Raw genomic sequence first — 27,719 nt, 5'->3', positions numbered from 1 at the left:
CATCTTTTTAATCTGTAAATATTTTATGTACAGTTTTTCTCCCTGATATCGTTAACATTGTTTCATAGCAGTGATATATATAAAAGTTTAAACAATCGTCAATAGGGTTAAAAGAAAACAAAATGGACTTTAACATTTTGGTGAGTTAACTTGTTTGATGCTGGAGTGATTCAATAGAACGTTGTAGTATATTTTATTCGACCCATTTTCCATAGTCTTCTTTTATAATTTTTAACGGTTTTGTATAGGTCTTCATTCTATATATGTGAAAACTTATAAAAGTGTTATGAATGAACAAACTGAAAGATATAGTAAATACAGCAGAATTTCATGCTATGTCAAGCAGGGTTTTGCTAATTTATTTCGTGCTTAGTTTTATCAGTTTCTTTTTCTTAGTTATAATTAGTATTAACTATTGAATTTATGGTATTTTAATGTTTTATTAAAAATTAAAAATACAACTGGGATTAATATATTTGTAAAAATGTGTTAGTTACTCTATAGTTAATACTTAAAAATATCAAACGGTATGTATTTTAACCGAATAAATTTCGTCGTATTATGTTTCCCAGCAAGTTGTATTTTTCGGTTAATTAAGTGTTAATAACGGGAAACAGAATTCACAACGGGCTATCTGTGCTCTGCCCACTAAAACACAGAATATAGACATTAGCATAATCTAAAAAATATATATTTATTTACTTGTGACAGCCATGAGACAGAAAAATTATACATTTTGTTTTATTATTTTCTTTTATTTACAAAAAGTAGTTTAATCATGGACAACTCTTGAAAACGTTAATTAAGCTTATCCTTTCTGTTTGTTATTTGCTTCATGTTAAACAGTTTTCAGAAATCTGCAGCCAATATTTGCTTTTTAAACACGTACATTCTTTTTCAACCTTTTTGTTTTACCAACCAATAATGTCGCTGTGTTGTAAGAAGCAAATTAATAACTGCAATTTTGAGTTGCTAGTTTTCATGATGTGATTATTAGTTGTTGTTGTTTTTTTTTACAAACGTCTGTAGTGAATAGGTTTAATCGGATCGTGACTCTGAAGTCAGTATGGGTATTTAGAACAAGGACGAACCGTATAAACTACGGGCAAAATAATTTGCGCAAATGCATAAGAAATTGTGGAATGTAGGTTCCAATGTGACAAAAGAAGCGTCACAATGGAACTCGTCGATATTCTCTCCTCCATTTTCAATTACTGCTTCAATTCGTGACGATTGTTGTGGGTATTGCAACAGGTACCATCTCACCAGGAATCTCCTGAACCTCTGTCACAATGGCATCCTTAGTTAAGGAATGGTTATTGGGTTAGGCAAAAAATTCGAGTCTTCAGACAGTACCACGACTAGGTGTCTACAGGGGCGAAATTAGGAGAATTTAGTGGCTAAGTATGATGGACGTGTTGACGGAATGGCTAGAGCACTGCTTCTGTATTACAAGTATTTTGATAATACATTTACACCAATATAATCTATTGTTTCAAATTTAAGTCCTTGTGTTCTTTTCTGAATGCGACAAAATGACTGTCCATTATGTTCTGTATTTATTATCCTAATTTGTATATAATCAAAGGCAACGCTTTCTGGAGACATTTTCAGAAATCGGTGAAATGCACTTCTAATGATGGTGTACGTGTGTAAAATATTTTGCTCTACAGACTTCTAAATAACTATCATGTACTTAAAGACAAATTGAATTATGTACCTACCTATTTGTTTGTCTTCATGTTCTAAACATTATTATTATTCTAACCAGGAGTGGATGAGATGATACCAATAGTTATTTGCAATCGTGGATGAACATGCACGTTCCATAAAACTAAGCATGTATTTGGTGCTTAATACAAAGATAATTCGTATTGTCTTTGTCCATGTGAGAAATATAAAATCGCTAGAATTTTATAAACTTGATCTTGGAGACTTTTAACAGATGAGAATTCAGGCCCATCAGTAGCACAACAGTATGTCTACGGATTTACAACGCTAAAAACCAGGTTTCGAAACCCGTGGTGAGCGGAGTATATACAGCCCATTGTGCAGCTTTGTGCTTAATTACAAACATAGAAATCAGAATTCAGACAATACTGCAATAGAAGGAATAAAAAAAATTAGTTCACTTCTAAATTTTAGACATTCCTCCGCTTTTTGGTAATCATTATACACGCTATTTCAGTTGTAGATCTAAGTATGTAGTTCCAGAAACATAGAAATGTTAAACCACTATATCCTACCAAAAGCTTATATTTCGAAATGGTGATTATTGCAGACACTGACAGATTCTATACTGTTTGGTGTATTTGTTTATTGTCAATATTTTAAGTACAAAGGTTTTATTGAACGAAATGTACTTATTATTCATACAACTGAAATTAGCATTTTTATTGTTTAATGATGACAGTTTTAATTACGTTACAAACCACTCTCAAACGTCTGTTTTAAATTAGCTTAAACATATTCTTAACATGTCTACTATTTTGTATTCAAATTCTCCAAAAGCAAAATCTAAGATTAATTGTTTGTGCTTGCATAAAACAGCCATGTCTTTCTTCTTAGCATTCTTGTCGAATTTGAAAGTCCTTTAGCCAGGAAACGAAAACTAACAATTCAATGATTTTAGAGATCACAGAGTACAAAACTACAAGAGGAAGGCCTCAAATTTATGCGTTCAGAGAAAGGAAAAGTTATGACTCTGGGAGAGGGTTAGCTGTAAAAAGGCTTTTCCTTCATTAATCTCTCTTGCGACTGCACCCCACAAGCGGAGGTTAATAGACAAGTTGACTGACATTAATAGGTGCCTACTTGCCCAGCGTTCATTCTAAATAATGTGGGAAAAGACTGTAAAAAACGACTGTTTTTTATTGGTGGTGTACTGTGTCCTTGTACTGGAATGTTGGTCGTTAGCTTCAAAAGGTCGTGAATTTGGCAAATCTTAACTTTTTCTTTGTTTAAAATAGCTACTTTGGATCTTTATTTAAACACTATAAGCGCACACGAGTACGTACTAACGCTAAAAAGACATGAAAGTAGCAATACTCGAGAACACTTAGGAAAGTATACAACTTGGATTAAAAGGTTACACATTAGTAACGCAGAGTACAGACATCGTGTGCATAATTAGACATTAGAAAACACATAAAAATAACGTTTATGAATTAAAGAAGAAAAGACATTAAAAACTGTAAGTTACATCATGGGGACAGGGAAAGTGATATATATTAACAACTGTACGTTACATCATGGGGACACGGAAAGTGATATACATATATCTTTCTGAAGAGTATTAAAACGACTTTTCATAGGCCATTGGAAATAATCGAATGTTAACTTTTGTTAAGTGTTGTCCATTGACGCTGTTATACACTTATTCAGTTAACCGTTATTTGAATGTTCATAATTAGGACTGAATAATTTCATGTTCAACTGGTATGATTGTCAACATATAAGAAAGACTAACTTCAATCACACAATCATGATTATAATCCTTCAACTTTATTTGCGTGTGTTGAAAATTTGAGTACCATGCAGAATGTGAATTTTAACCTGTGTTCTAATAACATTTTCTAAGCTTTAAATAGTTACAGTTACTGTTATTCACACTTTACAGTTAAAGAACTTGTTGAACGAAAACGAAACGCCTAGTTGAACATTATACCATTTGCTACGAAACTTTGCATGTCGAAATGAGCACAGTCTAGTTTCGAAAGAAACTTGGCATGCAAAACATGCTACACTATGTATTTGTAAAAGCAGTTTTCAGAATAGCAGCGAGGCAAAGCTAATGTAGACCTCTATTTTGTTCTAATTCCAGATATTTAGTCAGTATGCTACATTTTACTACCAATAAAGAATTAAAGCAGTCTTTCTTGTTATTTAGAAAACACGTATTTGTGTGAAGATAGAAAACAAAGCGTAGTAATGGAGTGAGTGGACAGCTATTACAAGTTATCTGTGTTAACATGGATATATTCAAATTAATCTTAACTTAAAAGATTTTAGGTTATAAGTTTCTACAGTGTAATTTATGTTCAGGTGATAGATATTTATGTGCATAATGTGTGTGTCTTTCTGTTTGTTTTTACATTCCTTAACAAATGGTTCACATTGCAATGTAATGTGACTTTTTATAGAAAACTAACAATTTTCACAATACATCAACATAATTGGTATTTGGAGATTTTATCCAGAACGGTTCCTTAAACGGTGCATTAGACAAGCAACCAGGTTAAAAAGTCCCAATGTTTTGGCATAGCCATCCTTAGTTTAGAGCTGCTAACCAGAAGGTGGATCAACAGTTAGTTGCACTCCCCGCTTACGTAGTTTTTGAATTCCACAGTTATAAATGCTCCATAACCAAATTTGAGGAGTGTATTCACCAGTATATTGTGGTTCGAACCTTGGAAATTCCTATCTGCAGCCCATGACGCAAATCATAAAGCTATTATAACATTTATTAACATTGAAGAGGGGTTCCAAAATTATCTAACCAACCCGTACTGTCTGGAATAGTTCTCAGCATTTCTAAACTTGTGTGCATGTTGTTTTATTCTACCCTTTCCAGCACATACGAGGTCTGTTCAAAAAATACACGGACTGACGTCATAAAACAAAATGTACTTTATTTAGAAGTTACAGATCTGGGACCCCTTCAAAGTACTCTCCTCCCCAATGCACACACTTATCCCAACGGTGTTTCCACTTGTTGAAACAGTCCTGGTACGCTTCTTTTGTAATGTCCTCCAGCTCCTTCGTCGCATTTGCCTTAATCTCGGAATCGTCTCAACTCTTCTTCCTTTCAAGGGTCTTTTGAGTTTGGGGAACAAGATAAAGGCAAGGAGCAAGGTCAGGTGAGTAGGGGTGGGGGGTGGGGGTGGGAAAGAACAGTGATCGAGTGTTTGGCCAAAAACTCACGAGTTCTGAGGCACAAACTTCACAGCAACGCGGTGCATCTTCAATTTTTCGGTCAAAATATCGTAACAAGATCCAACTGATATCCCACACTCTTCAGCAAGCTCCCTGACAGTCAGACGTCGATTTGCCCGCACCAGGGTGTTGATTTTGTCGACGTGTGGGCCGTCAGTTGACGTGGAAGGACGTCCAGGACGCTCATCATCTTCAATGGACTGTCGACCATCCTTAAAACGTTCATGCCACACGCTTCATAGCAACATCACCGTAAGCCGTGTTAAGCATAGCAAAAGTTTCAGTCGCAGATTTTCCAAGTTTAACACAAAATTTCACAGCAAGTCGTTGCTCCTTCAGGTCATTCATTCTGAAATCCGCCAAACGAAAAAAATCGCACTTCACTTAAAACCGCGTAGCTAATACACAAATAAAGATATCTGCAATCGGGGAAATGGCATCGTAATCAGCTGATCTGTGCAAACCTAGCGACACCAAGCGGATTCCCCTGGAACCAACTGGAGCCGCGCAATTTAAACAGTCCGCATCCTCGTCGTTCAAGTTTTAGGAGGAAGAGGTCAAATGTACCTGACCCTCCTGGGTATTTAACATCATCAATACCCAAATACCGACACAGTAAAACAGCCCTCGTAAGACTTGCAAGTAATAAACATATTTACAAAATTAAAAAATTAATTAACGGAACCTAAATTAATTTCTGGATTTTATACTTCACCTCAGTTTCCTTTGTCGTGAAAAGATTTACAAGGCACCATCACTTTTAGATCGCTTTAAGATTTTGTTTTATATTATTATACGTGTTAAATCTAAAATCAGTTAACTTGTTGTATCGTATTGGAAAATGCACTATATTTGCAACATTAATTGCCACAGTTTCTTGATAGCTTTATGAAAATGAATAATCTACGTCAGTTCATTAAAAAGTTATTAGGTTTTGGACAAGCACACCTGGATGTTATTAATCTGCAAATATTTTGCAAACACGGCCTGGTGATTAGGGCACTCGACTCGCAATCTACAGGCAGGTCGCAGGATTGAAACCTGTCGCGGAATATGCCTGCCTTTGGTCCTTGGAGGCATAAATAATGTGACTATCAATTATATGATTCGTTGGTGAAAAATAACCTACTGCATGCAATATCTACAAAGACTTCTGAACTTGTGTAATTCCTACCTCTTTTATTACCTAAGGGACCTGGTTAATTAACATGTTTACACGTTCAAAAATCAGTCAAACAGAACCCGTCAAACGGCGGGTGGTGTTGACTAGATTTGCGTGAAATTCCATAAAAATAAATGTGAAAGTAAAATAAAACTGAAAAATAAAAATCTGTTGATTCATATTCTTTTTACAACCAGAGCAGAATACCACCATCAACTGGAATACTCGTTTTAATATTTTTCCCTTTTTCTAGAACTCTCTCGCTTCGTATCCATTATTCAAATAGTAAAGGAGATGACCGTGAATCATTATAAGATTCCAGTACATCATTTGGTATTTGGTATTTTCAACTAGAAGAGCATCTTATATGTTATATAATGAATACGATCAGAAAGTTTCATGGTTTTGACATGCCATTCCTTAATTTAGGGCTGTTGCTGACCAGATGGTGAACAACCAGTCAGTAGCACTTTTCACCTACACGGTTGTTCGTAGCTAGATAATGGAATTGACCTATACAATTCTAAGCGACTAGCAACTACAATTTGAGCAGTATTCAGTGATATATTGTGGAATATTTATATCAGTGAAAGTATGCTTGAAAATTGTAAGTATTTAAAGTATTGACTGATTAACGTCGTTATAAAACAAATTATCTTAGAAGGGCAGTGGTAATAAAACAGAATATCATATTTTTCTTTTAATGGGTGAATCTGCCAAAAATGTTTTATAATATAATTTTTTTTTATCAGAAGTTATTCTTGGAGTGGAAGTATTATCTTCAGTTGGATAAATGTCAGGAATTTTCACCATTAGGATTTTATAATACAAAGAAAAATAGTTAATAGAATGATATTCTTTTAAAGATATAGCAACCTTGTTGAAGCAAATATATTTATAAATTTGAAAGTCAAGTAAAATTAAATACGTTAGTTAGGAATAAAGAGTTACTGGTAATAAAGATATTTATTTGTGTGTAACGTTAAGAACTAGTCTTACGAAACTCAATTTATAATTAAATAAACACGTCACTTGCCTTTCTTTCAAGATCTAGTATTTTCGACTGACATACGACTTATTGCAAACATATTTGTAAAGCATAAACAATACCTTCTATCGCCTACCCTGGCCTACTCAGTCTTTGTTTTGTTTTTGAATTTCGCGCAAAGCTACACGAGGGCTATCTGTACTAGCCGTTCCTAATTTAACAGTGTAAGACTAAAGGGAAAGCTAGTCATCACCACCTACTTCCAACTCTTGGGCTACTCTTTTTACCAACGAATAGTGGAATTGACCGTCACATTATAACGCCCCCACGGCTGAAAAGGCGAGCATGTTTGGTGCAACGGGGATTCGAACCCGCGACCCTCGGATTAGGAGTCGAACGCCTTAACCACCTGGCCATGCCGATGTAACGAGTTCAAACTCCCTGTAAATGTTACCCCCGGTAATTTGAATTCGTTTTCATATTACTGGGGGAGGACAAAATCGATTTCAAGTTACCCCCGGGGGTAGTCTGAAATCGATTTCATTTTACCCCTCTTGATTTCAAACTACCCCCTTCCCGATAGACTCGTTTTAACGGTTTGTTGAGATGCTAGACGTTTTTATTGTACTCAGTGTGTGTAAATGAAATTGGCACATTAATAATAATGTAAAAATTCGAATATTTATCATGTTCTATATTTCATGCTATCAATCACCCATTTTTATTTCAGTGCGCATAAGGAAATATAAAAATTAATATGTATAAATTACAATATATTGAATGAAGACAGTATGTAGACTTTGTGGTCTGGCGAGGATGAGCCCTTAAAATACCTTTTATCTTATATAAATAATCAATTTTGATAAAAGAAATAATACGCCTTTTGCCTATTATCATGTACTACACGCACTACAAATATTAAAAGCAATCATTATGTTTATCATTTTGGCGTTAGAAGAGGGGGTAATTTAAAATCGATTTCATGTTACTCCCCCGGTACTCTGAAAACGATTTCATATTACCGGGGGGTAACTTGAAAACGGGGGGTAATTTAAAATCGTTACACCGGGCCTCCTACTCAGTCACCAGATTGTATCACCATCGAAGTCTTATAAGGCATTGCTGAAACTATACTTCGACACCGGTCAAAATGTGAAGAACTAAACAACACAGTTCTTATACACACTTTCCAATATTTTGTTGCTTCATTACCAAACCGAATTAGTATGTCCGGAAGACTTATTGGCCACGTGCCACTGTTTTTTTGTTTGTTGTTGTTGTTCAGTTTTATGTATATGTTGTTATTGTAGGGTTTTTAAAGACATAAAAAATTAAAACACCTTCATAAAACTTTCTACGAAAAACAAAAATTCGTGGGTGGGATATATTTTACGTACATATACATTTTTAGATACTGCACGACTGGTTTTCAGCTGTTGAACTCAAACACTGAGTGCGGTGCTACTGTACGAAAAGCCATTATTTCAGCATTGTGCACAAGCCGAACAAGATAGTTATTGATAGTAAATAATATTTAAATTATTTTGAAATTTATACAGTAACTGAAGCTTATAATAAAGGCTGAAAATGTGTTTATGTTCAATAACATCCCTCTAAGAATAATCGTAACAATTTATTTTACTTTTCCAGAAACAACTTTTGGATTTAAATAATGAACTATTACGAAACATTTGAGCTATGGATAAACAGGCCATGTTTTGTGTTCAACTTAGGGGACGATAATGGTAAAACAAATTACGCAACCTTTCTAACTAATGAACGAATATTTCCTGGTAATCATCTTATAATGCTATGAGTGTAGCCACTAGTTTGGCTGCCAATTTTGATTGCATTCCTTTTAAGTCATATACTCAATCCTTCTCCTTTATTTTTGGCTCCACCTTTTCTTTCACACCTATGGTGTTTTTTTTATTAGATAGCATGATTTTTTGTAAATATAAAGACTAACAAAACTACAGCAATTTAAAAAGTTAGCTTTAGGATCGCAACCCTTTTCATTCAAAACAGATCTTTACTTTACAGAACCAACCAGATTTTATAACAGTGTTTCCACGGGACACGTACTCGGGAGTTTGCAGAATTTAATTTTTCAAATCATTCCCTTATCATTATTTGTTTCTTAGTTAACACTTTTACCAAAACTTGAATGGACAAAACGCAAGCATTTGCCTCACCCTTTGTAGAAACCGGATCCACGGCTGGCTACAAAACAAATATCAACATTCAGTGAGTAAATGTACTGCTCTTGTATTGATAAAACAACGTTAATACAGAAAAAGAATAAAACGACTTGTAAGTACAAATTACATATGTGCGGTATTTTTGGAAAATGCCTTTGATGTCAGTGTAAATGCAAAGGTCAAAATGGCACCAACAGAAGCAGGAGGAAAACAACCGTATAGCAAATTAAAAACAAAAATAAATAAAGAAAGAAGGATTGATTACACTATTCCATAGGAGAATGATGAAGATGAAATGTCTAGCGATACTTCTGAGGATTCCTTGGATTTCGTGAAACCGAAGACACGAAGGCGATCATTCAAGAACTCAAGTGTGAAGTTAAGGCATTGTTGTTAGTACTCTCACAGAACGCGGGAGCGATGACTATTAAAACAGACAATTCTTTAGTATTGAATCCACAGCAGCATCAAACTTTCTAAATGAAGAATCTCAACGGAAGGCATCAGGTTTCAGTGCTTTTGACAAAAACAATCGATTGCTTGCGTTCTACACGACTGTATTAAGGATCCTGTGTCCCAGGAGATCTAGATGGTCTTATGAACATAATTGGTAATAACATCTGTAGGAAACCTGATGATACAACAAGCTCTGCTAGAAAAATATATTTAGCTGTTATTCTTGCATTGCTACGTTAGTTGTTTACATTCAAAAAAGCGAAAGAGAGAGATTGAAGGCTGGAGAACACGCTTTTGAAACGTATACATGTCACTTTCGTCAACTGAAGACTGTGTTTCAGCTAGAACTTACAGTACGATATACTAAAAGTGGTATAATACCATTGATCAAGGTGGTGAGATTTTTTCCACTGATGCCACGGTCAAGGTCTCCATATCTACACTGAAAACAAAAAACAAGAAAACAAAACCATACGTACATTTTCTAAGGTGGACAGCCACCAAAAAAAAAAAAGACTAAGTTTGCTACTGTGTAGTATGGGAGTAAAAATTTGCAATATCATCACTAAATCTGTGAATTTTTTCATAAATTGTGTGCAAAATTTTACTTCCACTTGAAACTGCTAAAAATGGGTTTTAACACCTTTTGGAATGATGTTATTTATTAAGGTCTGTTATTTAGCACAAATTCTGGGCGCCTGGCCCTTAGAAACACTGTTAAAATATAAGTGGTAGTTATCCTCCCTGAAACAATATTAATACCTTCATTTATATTACGTCATAGAATTTAGATTAACAGTTTCTTGTCATCACCTCCATAGAATTGGCACACCGTTAAAGCATTACTACTTTTGCTAATTGCTTAAGATAATATCATGTGACGCTAAACGCTCTTTTAATTTGGGAAATTTCATAAAATTTAGTAAATTTGTATTGAAAAGGTGGCAATAAGAAATCGGTAATAACTTAATAACTATGATTATTTTGAAAAGTCTCCTGGGTGGGCTCAGCAGATAACTCGATGTGGCTTTGCTATAAAAAAACACATTTTGAAAAGTTGAGCTATAAACTGCTAACAACGCCCCTCTAGTACAGCGGTATGTCTCTGGATTTACAACGCTGAAATCTAGGGGTTCGATTCCCCTCGGTGAACCGAGCCCGATGTGGCTTTGCTCCCCCCGCTAGTACAGCGGTATGTCTCCGGATTTATAACGCTAAAATCAGGGGTTCGATTCCCCTCGGTGGGCTGAGCAGATAGCTCTTTGTGGCTTTGCTATAAGAAAAACACACAAACACACACAAACTGCTAACCTGGTTTACTTAGCCTAACTAATACTTGTTTATACTTGCATATTCTTTCACCTTAGTTTTAATTCTCTAAATTAATCACCTTTAATCTTAATGAAAAAAAAAATTATTTTACTCTTAGGTGAAGCTGTAATGAAAATGTTAGACCGGCAGTTCACGTGACATTTTAATGTTCACGTGCACAAAAATTTCGTCTAATTTCAGCGGTTTTTCTTAAACTTTGCATATGTGACTTATATCTATACCAAATGAGACTCCTAATAGTAGATTGAAAACATTTATCAATGCACCAAGTTGAAAAAATAAATAAAATAAAATTTAAGTATGTTTTTCTGTTAAATAAAGTTTTCGTTATTTTGGTGTGAATAAAAATAAAAGAAAAAACTCAATCAAAATTGGAGGTGTTATATGTCGTGTGTTTCTTAATAAATGGCCTTGAAATTTGGTATGTGCAATAAGGGTCCAGCAGGGTACATCCACTGAAAATATGTGATAGTTTGGTTTACTATAGTTAGAGATACAGAAAGTGGAAAATCGCTGAACTATAACTTCTGTTAATAACACACAGTGTGCCTTAAAAACTGTATTGACCATACAACACACTACTGTATGTATTGGTATATCATTTATCACATTCGGAAAAATGATACATGAACAAATATATGTACATACGGCTTTAAACCGTGGATAACGTGTTTCTATGTTTAATGTGTCCTTTCCGGTTTAATGACAGCAAGTAGTCATCGAGATATCACCTATACATCCTATACAAATAATTAAATGCCATATTGGTTATTTTGCCAAGCCTGAAACACATTAAACTTCAAGTAAAACAGTGCTAATCACTCACTTTTACAATTAGAAAAGCTGTAAGTTTGATATGTTACCTTTTTCTTTTCTTTTTAATTTGGAGAGCATTTACCTTTCCACAGCTCTCTGCAGCTAGTGAAGAGTAATGTATATGTGGAACATTGTGGGCACCTACATCTAACTCTTCTAATTTCTAGTTATGTTCTTTTGATTATTTTATTATTTTATTATTCTTCATGTGGGACTAGCGAACGGAGGTTAAGACTGTTATACAATGGGTCCTACTTCTCAGTTACCTCCAAAACCTAGGGTACTTTTTATATACCACATTTTAGCCTGTATCCTGGGAATATTTTCGATTAATGCGGCGTTTGTTTATTATTTTGGGGCTTGTTTTTGTTTATAAAAAATTATATGATGAAGCTTCCAGTTTATTACGTGTAACGGATTGACCGTTATACATTTTTAAGACCTTCGTTTATTTCTGTACAGTTTTCTTTTTTGTATGTGATGTATATCGTTGACTGTGCGTAAGAATCAACAATGTTCTAGGTGTCTATATAATACTAGTAATTGACAGTATTGTTGCAAGAGAACTTTTAATGTTCTAGAGTTTCGCGTAATTGATACATATAAACCGACGCGCTGAGAGACAAGAGATCATTGTTGGTCAGCTACAGTTAGTGTACTCTAGGCATAGAAAGCTATAATTGTGATTTACGCCTATTAATCGGAAAACTACAGAATTTGACCAGAAATGTTTATAGATTTCGAACATTACAAACCCTTCAACTTCAGTGAATTAGTTTGGACTTTAGAATTGCTACGAGGACATTAAATATCATTTCCGGGAAAAGTCAGCATGTAAAGATGTGAGGCCAATCAAGCTAGCTAGCTTAAGTGAGTTGTGTGACAGTATCAACTCAGAACTAATTTGCTGGTTGTGGATCAGAATTGTCGATAAAATATTCAACTCTAAACCGAATATAAGACTCATTATTGTTTGTAAGTTTGTAAACTCTTGTTTGTAAACCATCATTTATAATTATTAATAATGACTGTCATTATAAATTGTAATGCTTTTACGTTTGTATATCAAAATATATTTATATTTAAAGAGGAAATTGTGTGTATCAATATTGTTGGTAAATAACATAAATTTAATACATATAACATTTAGTTAGCTACTAAGCTCAACTTGAAATTCCGGTTATTTGAAGAAGTAATATGTTAACATACATAACATAATAAATCGAAGACTTGTCCGAAAGAACTTATATTGCGTAACATACCCAATAGTGTACACGAGTTTAAAAAAATAAGTTTTGTAGAACTTGAATTAACCATTTTAACGACTGCAACAAGATTGAGAAAAGTGAAATAGTTTTTGTTTGAAACTGAGAAAGTATCACTTTGAATACGAATGTAAAGAGCACGGTTTTAAATGGTATTTATCCATGAATATGAAGATAGTTTAATAGAGAATTAAAAATAATATTTTATACTTTATGTATACTTATATATGTAACCTGCTTGTATACGTTTTGTAGTAAAGTTAGTAATGACTATGTTAATCATTTGATAGTTTAAATTATTACTCGTCTTCAGAGATTACAGTAAGACTAAAAAAATACCACCACTTTATTGGTAGGCCTGAAAGAAAGCATGGTAATTCAGACCACCTTTTACAAATGTAGGTATTTTTAGCAGCATACTTGTACTAAGTGATTTGTTTTTTGCATAAGCCGCGTCACCCATGCAAAAGAAGGAAACTTAATTCGAATCATTTCGCTAAATAATCTGTTTAGATAAAGAAAGAGTGCAAATACACTGCTGGCCAGAATCTTAAGGCCAATGAACATAAATAAAAAATATACATATTGCGTTGTTAGACTCAACCACTTATTTGAGTATAGCTTCGAAAGATGAAAATAAGAAAAGGGAAAATAAAAATTAAAAAAACTTTTTTAGCATTTAATAGGAAAAATGTGAACACTGTGAAATTAGCCTAAATACTAGCTGGTCAAAAGTTTAAGACCGTACCAAAAAGAAGTCTTAAACAGGGAAGAAAATGCTCAACAAGAGGTCTTAGTAGTGAGTTGCACGGCCGTCATTGCGAATAACTTCAAATATTCACTTTGGCATGGTCGATATAAGCGTTTGCAGAAGGCTGGCTGGAATCTTATTTCAAGTGGTGAAGATGGATTCACGAAGATCATGCACTGTTTGGAATTGACGTTCATTTCTATAGACTTCCCTTGCCATCCACCCCCAAACATTTTCAATGGGGTTCAGCTCGGGCGAACACGCTGGATGGTCCAAAAGAATCACGTTAGTCGCCATAAAAAAGTCCTTTGTCCTTCGGGCATTGTGGATTGCAGCGTTGTCCTGCTGAAAAATCCAGTCATTTCCACACAAGCAAGGCCTTCAGTCAATAAGGATGCCCTCTCCAACATACCCACGTAGCCAGCTGTTGTTTGACGCCCATGTATAACCTGAAGCTCCATTGTTCCATGGAAGGAGAAAGCATCCCAGATCATGATGGAACCTCTTCAACTGTGTCGTGTAGAAAATGTCTCCGGTGGGGTATCCTTATCGTGCCAGTAACGTTAGAAGCCATCTGGACCATCCAGGTTAAATTTTATCTCATCAGAGCACAAAACATTCTTCCACTTTTCTACATCCCATGTTTGGTGCTTCTCCGCAGAGTTTAACCGAGCTGTTTCGTTATTTGGCTTTTGAAGACGTTTACAGTTTTTAAAGCCTTTCTCTTGTAGATGCCGTCTTATTGTTCTTGAGCTGCATTCTGCGTCCGTAAGGGCCTTAATCTGGTTCGACGATCGGCTGGTATCTTGCCGGACAACCCGTCGAATCCTCCTCCTCATCGCCGGCGAAATTTTCTTGGACCAACCACTTGAAATTCTCGTTCCGTATCCCTCAGGGTCTTTTAAGAAATTTGCAACAACAGTGTTACTATGCCCAATCTTACCAGCGATGGCACGTTGAGAGAGACCTTGCTTTTGCAGCTCGACAATTCTGCCACGTTTAAACTCTGTCAACGTTTTAGCCTTTGCCATGTTTTTACCCAATGTAACACAGGAGATGTCAGTGGGAGATGTTGACAACGCTAATGCTTGCACACAAATGACTAAATTTTGTTCCGTGTTTACCGATTAACGCTTCGTTTTAGTATGATCTTAAACTTTTGACCAGCTAGTATTTAAACTAATTTCATAGTGTTCACGTTTTCCCTATTAAATGCTTAAGAAGTTTTTTATTTTCATCTTTCGAAGCTCTACTCAAATGAGTGGTTGAGTCTAACAACGCAAAATGCGTATTTTTTCTTTATGTTCATTAGCCTTAAGATTTTGGCCAGCAGTGTATATATATAGATTCGTTTGTATCATGAACCACAAAAGTGGTTCATAATAGGGGTCGTCCGCTTTTTATTACATATTGTTCTGCCAGCTTAGAACAGAAATAGTTGAGAGTACTGCAATAAAACCTGGACAATATTACTGAACTTATTACGCATTGTGTATGGTAGTTTATACGTTTAATTGCTTGTTAATAGTTTAGCACAGAGCTACAAAAAAGAGCTATTTGTGTTAAAGTATATTTGACTATCTAGCAAATACCAGCAGCTATATAACCGTTGACACCCCATTATTTTAATTTAGCATATGGGGTCTCATAACATATACATGCTGTGTGCAGGCCATGAATGTAATTTAATGTTTATATGGTAAGTATGACACATGCACCACAGCGATTATTAGCTTATTGTTGTAACTGTATTAATGTCACCTGTCATATGTTTATACATAGGGTCCTTGACCTTACGGACACGACGCTGCTGCAAGGATTACAATCTGTTATTGTTTTTTTACCATTGTATGATCGACTTCGGCTTTATTACACAAACGTCTAGGCTTTCTCTCCCAGTGGGTATTTTTAAGTTGTAATTTAAGAAAGATCACCAAGCTCAGTTTGGAGCAAAGATCGACAATTACTGTGAAGGCGAAAGGTAAGTGTCGAATTACAGCGAACACTACGTGACTGTGTATTTTACAGATACTGCAGATCTAATAGTCATCTTTGAAACTGACTATAAGAAGTAGCAAGAATTTTGCAAGCAGGAGATGGCGAGTCTAGGTGAAAGTGAGGCAGACATTTTGTAGCTGTAGATTTTATTTAGAAAATATTAGGTTTCAGATATATATGCAGCAGCGACGGACCATCATATTTTAGGGTAGTTGTGATGGGTTAGGGTCATAGAATTGTCACGACCCAAATTCCGTCAGAAATGGAAGAGGGGAGGTATATTAATATGAGTAATCCATAATTATTAATCAACATGTTTTCTACCTTGTAGAGTGTACAGAATGTCACTATATGGAAATCTGGCAAGCTGCAGTAAAACCATGACCAACATGACTGTGGTCAGGGGAAAGGAGGGAGGAGTGAGAGAAAGGGGAGGGAAGATAACTATAAGAAATATATAAAATGTTTATTTGTATACATATTGTGTTATATTATAACACACTGTATAATATTTGCGTTGAATATTTATGTATGCATCCATATAACTTTAAAAATGCATATAACTATCTATCTTCTACATAAATATACGACTTTATAACTTGAACTTTAAATCCTGTGTATGTACGTGTCTGTGTATATATGTATACATATAAGTACTTGTCAATATGCAATGTATATGCATGCATGTATAAAATCCATACGGTTACAAAATCCAGTCCATACACCATTCCAGTATAAGTCGGTAGCATCTCCAATCCAGTATTTACTGAGTCTCCGTATAGCTATAGGGTATAAATATAGCAGCTTATATGTGTTTTACAAACATATACACAACGTGTTATGTTGATCACCATGCATCATAATGTTCATACATGTAGTACCACTATCACTATCAATTGTGGTAATGATATAAGAAACAATAGTTATCCAGTCTCCATAAAGCCAATCCCAAGGTTCTCATTGTTTCCTGAGAGAATATTGTACACCAACTATGTATTTTATTAACTTAAACTGTTTCAAAATGACGAACAATATCGTTTTATATACATTTATATCCATGAGGGACATAAGAAAATGAAAGACAAGATTATTAAAAATTGTCAACTTAAGATGGAGAATACGGTTCTTCAAAAATTACAGGTAGATTAAAGTGAAAATATAATCGCTAAAGAAAAGTATTCAAACAAGCTTAAGGTTTGAGACAATAGATGTTAACATTATTTCCTCAAGCTGTAAGTCCATATTTTAACTCTCCTCAATAGTGTCAAAACATGGATTTATAGCTTGAGGAAATAATGTTAACACCTATTGACTCAAACCTTAAGCTTGTTTGATTACTTTCTCTTTTGCGATTAGGTTTTCACTTTAAGCTGCCTATCTTGTGTCTGGATTATCTTGAAGATTCATTTCCTCGTTTTAAATTAACAATGTTTAATAATCTTGTAATAAATATTTGACGTGTGTATTCTTCATCTTAAGCATTTTTGATCGTTGAATATTTGTAAATATAGCCTTAAGAATTATGCGTTGTTTTACTCATACGAAAAGATATATCTCGAGAGGGAAAAATCAAATATGTTGTTTATTCATTTAGTGCAGGTGAACATGTTACTGATTATTCAAACAATAAATTTACACAACTTTTCATTATGTTCACATATTGAGAAAAGTACATTTTGTTATGTTTGACCCATCAGGAGCCATCAAGGGCTTATAGCATATATACTAAGTTTTAATATATTTCTTGAACCAATTAAAAACAACAAGTTGATATCCTTTCAAGACTCTGACAATAAATGTGACATTTCAACCTTCTGGAAGATTTTAATGTAATGTTGTGAATGGTACTTTTAATGTCCGTTTTCATCGTTAAATATCTTTCTACACCGTCCAGGTGGATAAAGTTACACATGCAAAGACTCCTTTGTTTCTTTAGCACAAATCCTACTAAGAATAATCGCGAATTAACCGGTAACAACAATACTTCATGTCTTTTGTCTGGTTCATTGTTTTATGGTGGAATATCAAGCAGTAAGAATTTACGTGAGCACCAATATTCACATGATATATTTATTAGTTTATAAAGGATTTGAACAAAAAAATACAAGTTTCTTCAAAATAGAAATGTTCAATGAACGACTTGCTAATTTAAAATGATAGAAAAGGACGTTTTGATCCATTTTCTGAAACCTTCATTAGGATCTGATGAAGATTTATGTATGTATACTTGTAACGTCGTTCCTTGTTTTATCAACCATTTCGGCAAACCTCCGCCTGTTAAACAGAAAAAAAAATGGAATTGGAATTAACAAACTGACCACCATCTTATGCACAGGTGGGCAAAATAACCAGGTCAAAAGCCCCTAGGTTTCAGGCATGCCCATTCTGATCTCCTGACTGTAGGGAAGTCAACTAGCCAGCTCCGAAATCACTGAAAACAAGCACTTTGCTTAACTCTTCATTGGGTCAAAAATGTAAAACTAATTGCTCCGTACTAGATTATACAAATTAATGTCACGGCTTGGTTTGCATACAAGTAAACAAGCGCTTTCCTTGAACTCTTCAGTAGGTCAAAAATAAGAAAGTAATTGCTCCGTACTAAATTATACAAGTTAGTGTCACTGCTTGCTCTACATGCAAGTAAACAAGCGCTTTCCTTGAACTCTTCAGGAGGTCAAAAATAAGAAAGTAATTGCTCCGTACTAGATTATACAAATTAGTGTCACTGCTTGGTCTACATGCAGGTATGGAAATCTCATCATAGTTTAATCTCATATTACCGACTTTTCTATATCCTGTTCACTATAAGTGTAGTCCACATATTGCATGATAGTGAGTAATTTTTGTTTGTGACTCCCTCAGTAGTCTAAAGAATTACCCCTAAAATATGGATGAAATCAGTCATTTTCTAAGCAAAATATGTAGAAGACCCCAGCGTAATTAGTATAATTAACTGAAGTATTGATGATGTATCTGTTAACGTTGTGTGTGGCTCACGTTTTGTAAGGGATCTTGTAACTAACCAAGGCATAATTCCACAAGCAATTTAGTGCATAGGTAATCCAGAGAAATGTTTCAAAATCCAATTGTGCCATCGGTAATTCTAGGATTCAATAATTTAGATCAGGGTTGTTTTGTTACAAAGAGGTCATGACACGTGACCGTCCAACAGTTTAAACAATTTTAGATCATACCAGTAGATATGGCCTTATTCTCGAAATAAGCAAAAACCCTATTTGTTGGTTATTGCCACATAGTTGATAATAAGACAGCATAAGCATTATGACATTAAATTCCATAAAATCCAGTGTTGTCATTTTACGCCTGGATTTTTCATGTTAGACTAGAAAAACATTCGAAGCTCTTTCTCATCCAAATTTCGGAATCATTCTGAATATCTTTCATTTGTAACCTTCAAACATCTTCATCAGTCTCGTAATAGATTAACATATATTCCAAATTTATATATATACACACACACATACATATGCATATATTATGAAGTAATCTTTTGAAATTGTATTTTTTTTTTACAAAATCTGGTTTGTTAACTTGAAGGTGTGACATTTAAGCTAATTTTCATCCTACGGTTTTTTATTTCTAGTCTTCCACAGTTACCTCACCAAACAACAACAACAACACAAAATCCATGAGTGTTACCGGACACACGTTGTATTAGAGCTCTAAATTATCTAACATAACTCTTTACTCGTATCATAGCAAAATTATAGTTTGATATGATAATCCTAAGTCTGGTGCTTTTTGTTGTTTTTTTTCAAACTACCAGGACGGTGTTTCATTTTCTTATCTTAAGCACTGATACCATTTGAAACCTATCAAGTTGACTTGTTTGAAGATAACGTTTTAGTAACACAAGTTATGAAGAGATTTGAATTTAATATTAGTGTTTGATACATCTTAATTTAAATAAATTAGAATCATGTTAATAAAATAGACGTTAATACAGGGACGTAAATGAAGAAATGTTATGTTAAAATACATAATTATTGACTCTTTATTAAAAACTCTCCGATTTGGAATCAGTGATAAACCAAATAGTTTAATTTTTCGCACGAGTTCTCTAATTTTTTATTTTTTATTTGTTTTTGCAACAGCAGTAGGAGTTATTTACTTCCAACCGTCCCAACAACATCTGCTTGAGTGCAAACTTCTGGGAAGAACAGCAGGTCGTCTCTTCGAGGTCACTTATCTCATAGCGATAAATGTTTGAAACTTTCTTCTGTTCGTCTGACCATATCTGTATTCTCAAGAACAGTCAATAAATTAGCAAATCTACTGGACGTACTTGAATAAACTGTAATTGTTATAATTAATTACTGTTACTGGCATTGCTACTGTTTTTCACTTGACGTATTGTTTATTCATTATTACAGTCTTCTAAACTTTTGAGGTTTCCACCGATTTTGCTTCTTTACCTAAGACTGCCGCAACTAGGCTTTGGGAGAAGTGTTAACTCTCTTCGTCTCAGCCAGGCTCTCGTTCACTGACGCAGTAAATTTGACGGACAAAACGGAGAGGTAGGTTGCATGAGTCACAGCCATCTACACGGTTCAGACACTGTGTCGCCGTCATAAACAATCCTTTCCCTGCTCTCTGTGACGAACTCATTCCTGTGCGGCAGTACATAAGCCTAAACAACTTCGTAGAAGAGTTGCATTGGATCACCACAGCAGCAACTAGACAGACAGAAAAAACAAACAAAAAACGCGCTGAACGACGCAGCCTTAACCTTCTACACCCAGGTATATGCGTGTGAAAAGCTTGTAGCTTCAGTACACCTAGCACAGCGAAGTTTGGTATTCAGTAAACTGCCTACACAGCACGAGTGTTACAAAAAGTTGTCTCCGGTCACAGCGCTTATTACACCACACTGCAGTTTAGTTCTATCGTTGTCTATTCCAAGCGAGGCGCTTAACAGCCAGAGACCGCGACTACGGTACAATCGCCCACTCGCCCGATTCAGAGGGGACATTTCCCGTCAACATTTGAGGGCTACTTATCTGTTCATTCCTCGAAAAGAATCAATGATTATGGCAATGGTAAACAACCTCCCGACAGTCAAGGACTCTCGTTGGCTGCAGCTGGAGGTTTGCAGAGAATATCAGCGAAATAAATGTACCAGACCTGACACGGAATGTAAATTCGCCCATCCGCCTGCTAACGTGGAAGTTCAAAACGGAAGAGTGATCACTTGCTACGATTCCATAAAGGTAGGACAATCATGATTCGTAATAAAATAAATCAACTTTTTACGTGTCTTATTTATCCGTATATTTATTTATCCCTTCAGTTGTCCAACCAAACTATTAATACGGATTTTCGCAATTTTTTGGTAAAACTTTGACATTCACTTTAAACCGACGAAGGTACTGAAAACCAACTAAGATATTAATTACTTGTATTGAATCTCATGTTATAAGTCACCAGCAAGCTAGAATTTCTTTTGAATTAAAAATTATTGCATATCTCATGTGACTGTGTGATAGTTTTGTTTGATTTTTCAGGAAAATGTTATTCAAAATCAATACGTAGTTAAACTGGTTCACATGATTTTCTTTAGTAACAAACCATAGTTCCTCGAGTTAGATACGAGTCTTAGAATATTTCTGAAAACTTATTTTATATCACTTTACTAATATGTTTTTGAATGTTCGTATTTACCGGACTAAACTATGCGATACTATTGCATATTGTACTCCGTTCACTCTTTCTTACGTTTTACATGCTTTCCTAATAGATGATAATTGCAAACGAATACTCACAAGTAAATTTTATCGATATTTTATCCGTATTGGTTGCGCCTAGGGAAATTCTGGCAGGACAGTTACTTAATATTTCAAACTACACATTTTTACTTGTGAAAGCAACGCCAAGACAGACTTTTTATTGCTAACTCTTGTGTTTATAAACGAGAGTAAATAGTCGAGTTTAACGCAATAACGACTTTGACTCGTCACAAAAATTAACTTAGCAACAATAATAATAAAAAGTGTATGTTATAAAAGAAACTAACAAGTGGAATTAGTATTAACATAGCATACTCAAACCTTTATCAATAATTTAAATATAGTAACAGTACCTTTACATTTTTCTAGTGGTTCTTTTAGGAACTTAGTGTAGTTCACATGTAGCCAAGCTAAGCAGTTTCCCAACCTCCTTAAATTTCGTGTCAAGATATAAATGTGAGACTTGCACTATACTGGACGGAAATTTTATCTTCGTAAGTTTAATGATAATATTTTACTTGAACGAATGGTTTTTAAGTCATCTTAATCTTTCATGAACATTAGATTTAAGATTAGGTAAAATAAAAAGTCAACCCAGTAAAACCTACATGCGTATGTAAATAATTATATTATCATTGTATAAATACATATATACAGTTCAAAAATACGTGATTAATTTCCGTATCGTCGGAAACGGCTGAGAACAATATATTACTTAATTAGTTATTTAAAATAAAGGGAAAATGTTACATAAAATTATGTTTAATTTATTTAACTCATTAATCACTACTTTATTTTTTATACCGTCCACATAATACATCATAATGAGCAATTTTATAACATTGCCTGCTCCAACATAAACTGTAAAGAACTGGTCAAAAACCATTATGTGAAATTGATTTGCCATGTAAAATACATAGAGGATGCCAGCAGTAATTAATTTCATTGGTTCCGATATTTATGGTGTTTTGTGTTTAAAAGTTTATGTGATCCCGTATGTAATTAGGGCACTTTAACCATTAAAGTCACAGGTACACAAAAATTGATGTATAAATAGTTTAGAAAATACTTATAAAGTCACTGGGATCCTTTTCCTGTCGGTTATTATAAGATTAACGTATTTTCTAGTTTTGAAGTGGACTCAATTCAAAACGTACTTCCAGTACGTTTACTGTTTCCTATTAATTGAATTACTATTCAGTTTGTGTCTTTCTCCAGTTTTATTTTATAGCTGATACTGGATGAAATGTTGGTGATAAAGAAAAAACTGTTGTTTGTTACTGCAATTCCAGTAATATTGGCAGAATTTAGGGATGCCACTAGAATGGGTGAAACTCTTTGTAGCCGTATGGTTTATAATTTACGATTTAATGGCTTCCGAAAACATTTCAGCTATGGTATTGGCTATGTTAAACAACTATCTGAAGTTTAGAGATGTAATAAAAGAAAACGTGTTTAGCTATATAATAGTTAATATAAAGGTTGTAACCTAAACCAGAGAAATCCTCACTTTTTGACCAAACATTTTGCACTCCCACTGTATCTGTAACAGCTTAGCACAAATATATATATATGAAATGTCGAGGATGTTTTTATTAGAAACAAACTTAGGTCAAGATGCATACCTCGTAACAAGCTGAACCTGTTTGTTCTCGTTTTTTATTTATTTTATTGTGTTTGTCTTGGTAGTTATCTACCTTAGCTGCTAAACGGAATTGGGCCATTAGACACATTTAATGTTCCTTCAGGTTACAGCGTGAACAAATCTGATGATGCTTTAGAATTTCTAGAATCATACAGAAATAACTTATCTCCTTTTTGATAGTTTATTTTGAAGAATACCAGTTTTATATTTAAAAAAAAACGCTTCTTATTTGTAATAATTTAAACAATTCCGAGTATAATGTTATGTAAGGGTCGATTGATTTATAACAGATTTACTTATAAGACAAACGAATTGTAAATATTAAAAAAAAAGCTTCTTAGTTGTAATAATTTAAACAATTCCGAATATAATGTTAAGTAAGGGTCGATTGATTTATAACAGATTTACTTATAAGACAAACGAATTGTAAATATTAAAAAAAAGCTTCTTAGTTGTAATAATTTAAACAATTCCGAATATAATGTTAAGTAAGGGTCGATTGATTTATAACAGATTTACTTATAAGACAAACGAATTGTAAATAGTAAAAATACAATTCTTCATCCTACTTTTTCATACATTTAGCAGCCTTAAAAACGGGTCTTTTGCTAGATATGTTATATCTTTCAATATATAACATGCTGCATAGGTATTTTGATATGTGTACAGTTACACCTACAAGCAGGAAAGTACAGTTACGTCATTAGCACTTGAAATAAATTTTCTTCTATTCTTGATTACCGTCATTAATGAATCACACAATTTATTATTATCATTTAGAATTAGGCATCAAGGAAAATTTTTGCCTCTCAATAAACTTTTGATAATTTTGATAGGTTCATAGTTTAGGGCTAAGTGTATAACCTATCTTGCAGCCATAAAATCAAAAACATCGTAAAAATGAGTTCTATAGAATACAATAAAGTGACCATGTATTTATGAACGAGAAACAATCATCAAGTAAGTAGTTAGATTACGACTTGTAAACCAATTGGGAATTTTATAAACGTATATCATAGAAATGTATATACGCATGTATATTAAATACGTAAGTACGTATGTTTATGTGTACAGGCATATAGCATCTGTGAAATAAGTTTAAACAACATAACTGCATCCTTATTGGGCTCATTACTGTTAACTGCTTGGTATGGGGAAGAGTTAGATGAGTGGGTGGATTGGTCTAGGAAAGCTAATATTAACATTGACATACATATTAAGAAGTGTATGTTTATAACACGAACGACTGATCGATGAGGTGGTCGTTGGGCAATTTCCGTTAGTCATATCACATCCCACGTAAAAAACAGTGGGTGGTGGCAGAAATAAGAGGTTATTTCCTTCTGATTCTCAAAAGTCAATCCTGTTGTTCGTGGCTAGTAATTTTTGGGTATACAATCGTTCATTAAGCTGTCATTCCTGTTAGAAATGCTTCGTTAAAAAACAAAACAATCAGAAATATTGTTTATATGTTCATTGAAAAACAAATATCTTCATTTTACCACAAAAACCATCACATTTTATTCATTAAGTCGAAGAAGTGAAGATTATTTAAAGCCTTACATGGTAAGTGTTTGAGATATGTACAGTGTTTGTGAAATCATGCATTACGTAAAAAAACAAACAACTTCTGTGGTTAGCAGTGCATGTTTAACGCGGTTTGAAATTGATAACGAATGATACAGGTTGATGAACCGAAAATGATATCAGTTATATATATTACAAGTGGTACGCTGGGCAAGAGACTGTAGTGATTACTCCGTTTGAAGATGTGTGGGCAGAAAATATAGCTCAAATTTGTACAACTATAGATCAGTGGTTGAGTGCCTTTTCATGTTTTATATATTTATGTCGTAGGTTTTCGTTTAAACCCCTAACCTAAAAGAAGGAATTATGGCGATTAAACATAGGATTTTTGGACAGTTTCACTACCAGTAGCATTGCCACAAGCATATTCATTATATAAATCCCATTATAAGAACAGTTTTGCCTTAGAGGAATCCACAATTGCTTTTCATGTTTCGTGCTTAGACACACTGAACGACAGCCTGGAAAAAGCTAAAACAGCAGCAGGTGATACTTTGCAACATCGAAACAAAAGGTTCAAATAATCATGGTTTTGTGACGTAATAATAGTATATACTGCAGGCAGAAGATGTTGTGTGAAGGGTTATTTATTGTATAAATGAGTTATGGATTGTTATATATTTATTTATTCCTGTGACCATGAATCACAGGACGATTCATGTGGACGATTTCTTGTTTTAAACATTTTTGTTTGATAGTCTCAGCAACGGATGGCGCTACATGTCTAATGTAATAAATATAAGTGATATATAGTTTTATATTTTACACACGTTTTAAAAATAAAGCCAAACCAATTGATTGGGTTGTGAGTACTGTATTATTCCTTTTTATTTGACTTAAAAATGTATTATTTTCCTACTACACCTAAAGCCTGCTTAAAGCTCTGAACGTAAAGAAATAGGTTTACCCAAACATCCAATTACGTAAGCATACTTTCTCTCTCTTTAGGGATTATAGTGATATATATGATTTACAAGTTTAAATATGAGAGTTAGTTCAGCGATCTTTCGGTGATGATATGAAATTGTTAATGTACTTATAAACAAAAATGTGTGGGTTTAATTGTAAGTCATCGTTACTAATTCCAAACTTAACAAATTTTGTGTAACTAAGTTTTATGCACAGTCATGCAGCGTTGGGAAATACTTTCAACAAAAAAGAATCATCTCAAGATGCCAAGCATTTAAATCTTTTAGTATCGTTTATAAGTAAAAGATGAATGTCGGATATTCTGTAATCACTTATTTCCGTGACTTGTGTAACTGTTCCCTATAGTTTCTGTTTCTCCACATAAGGAAACGTTACTTGTTTGTAACCTTTGGAATATCATTGCTGAATGAAAGACTTGAGTTTTTACTGTTTGTGTAGACCGTTTTAACTTAATAATTTCAATGCATGAACGTTGGAAGCAGAAACTCGGTTTCACTTTTGTGCTGCTCTGTAAGAGTGCTTTACTTCTAACGTGGTTGAAAGTAATTATGTGTGATGCTGTAGGAGTCACAGTTTATTTCTCACTTAGTGATACCAAACCTCAGGCTGTGCTGTAATATTACCAATGCAAAAAAAAAATATGGTCTAAATTTTGGCTTTTAGAAACGAAACATTTTTTTTATTATTTCTTATAATTATCCTCAATAATGTTCGTGCAGAGATGTAATATATCATATTTAAATTATCATATATTATTTGTACAAAAATGTTTCAGGGCACGAAAGAAAAATCAAACACTTAGGCATCGAAAGAACGAACTAGGATAGTGAATACTTAGCCCTCACTAGTAGCTTTAGCATAATTTTCAAATATAAGCCATAATACACAATCAAATAAAGTAGCAAATTTGCATGTTAATAGTAAAATGTATGACTAGTCGTACAGATTTAGGGCTATGAAAGTGCCATAATTCAATTAGTTATTAGTAATATAGTCACATTAGCAAATTTCTGAGTTGTATAAGACATTGTACATACACACAGTTTTGAATAGTTGACTCTTAAGAATCTTATGCTCACTACATCTCATTGTTTAAATTGTATATATAAAGATATAAACGTTCCTAAATAAGTATTACGAAACAACTGTTAGTCGATTAATTATGCAGAAGGGAAGAATAAATGAAAATACTAAAATTTCAAACAATGTAACCATATCTATCTATTGCAAATCTTACCAAACACTCTTAACTTCAACGTAGGCCCAGCATAGCCAAGTGGATAGTGATCTCGACTCGTAATCTGAGGGATGCGGTTTCGAATCCCCGTCACATCAAACATGCTCGCTCTTTCAGCTCTGGGGACGTTATTATGTGGTAGTCAATCCCACTGTGTCATTGGTAAAGGAGTAGCCCAAGAGTTGATAGTGGGCAGTGATAGCTAGCTAGTTGCCTTCCCTCTAGTCTTACACTGCTAAATTAGGGAAGGCTAGCGCAGATAGCTGGTGTAGCTTTGCGCGAAATTCAAAAAACAAACAAATGCTTCCATGTAATATAAAATTCATAAAAGTGAAATATTTAACTTTACTGAATTTTGTATTCTCTCGTGAAATAATCTTAAATAACAACATTATGAAAAGATGTTTGTGCATGTTAAATAAGATGTTTATCTTTGGGGTTCGACAGTTTGTGCGTGATTTAACGTACAAAACAAAAAGACTCACCTACAATCGTAAGTAACTTGATAAGTACAAAATATTCTAACGATTTACGGTTCAGTAAGCTGCTTTCGTAGAGTCTTTCTATTCGTCATTCACAATTTTTTGAACTGTCAGAATGATATTATTGTAATTGTTTTCAAAGTGGGAATTCAGTGTAATTGAACTCCGTTGGATACTTTTCTTTTGA

At 34.0% G+C, this 27,719-nt stretch overlaps 1 protein-coding gene across 6 annotated transcripts in view; it reads left to right on the top strand.

Moving 5' to 3' along the window:
• Nucleotides 1-27,719, top strand: part of mbl (splicing regulator muscleblind) — a 200,114-nt gene that overhangs the window by 74,440 nt on the left and 97,955 nt on the right. For 4 of the 6 annotated variants that reach the window (XM_076480206.1, XM_076480201.1, XM_076480202.1 and 1 more), the window contains one exon: nucleotides 20,020-21,135. In XM_076480206.1, coding sequence (XP_076336321.1) covers nucleotides 20,950-21,135 — 186 coding nt within the window. In that variant the 5' untranslated portion in view covers nucleotides 20,020-20,949. The remainder of the gene's footprint in view (nucleotides 1-20,019; nucleotides 21,136-27,719) is intronic. The other 2 variants (XM_076480208.1, XM_076480203.1) reach the window with 1 other exon arrangement.

This window comes from Tachypleus tridentatus, chromosome 13, assembly GCF_004210375.1.
Source record: "Tachypleus tridentatus isolate NWPU-2018 chromosome 13, ASM421037v1, whole genome shotgun sequence".
NCBI classification, from domain to species: domain Eukaryota; kingdom Metazoa; phylum Arthropoda; class Merostomata; order Xiphosura; family Limulidae; genus Tachypleus; species Tachypleus tridentatus.
The sequence above is the reverse complement of the archived record's forward strand: the minus strand, read 5'-3'. Positions and strand labels throughout refer to the sequence as shown.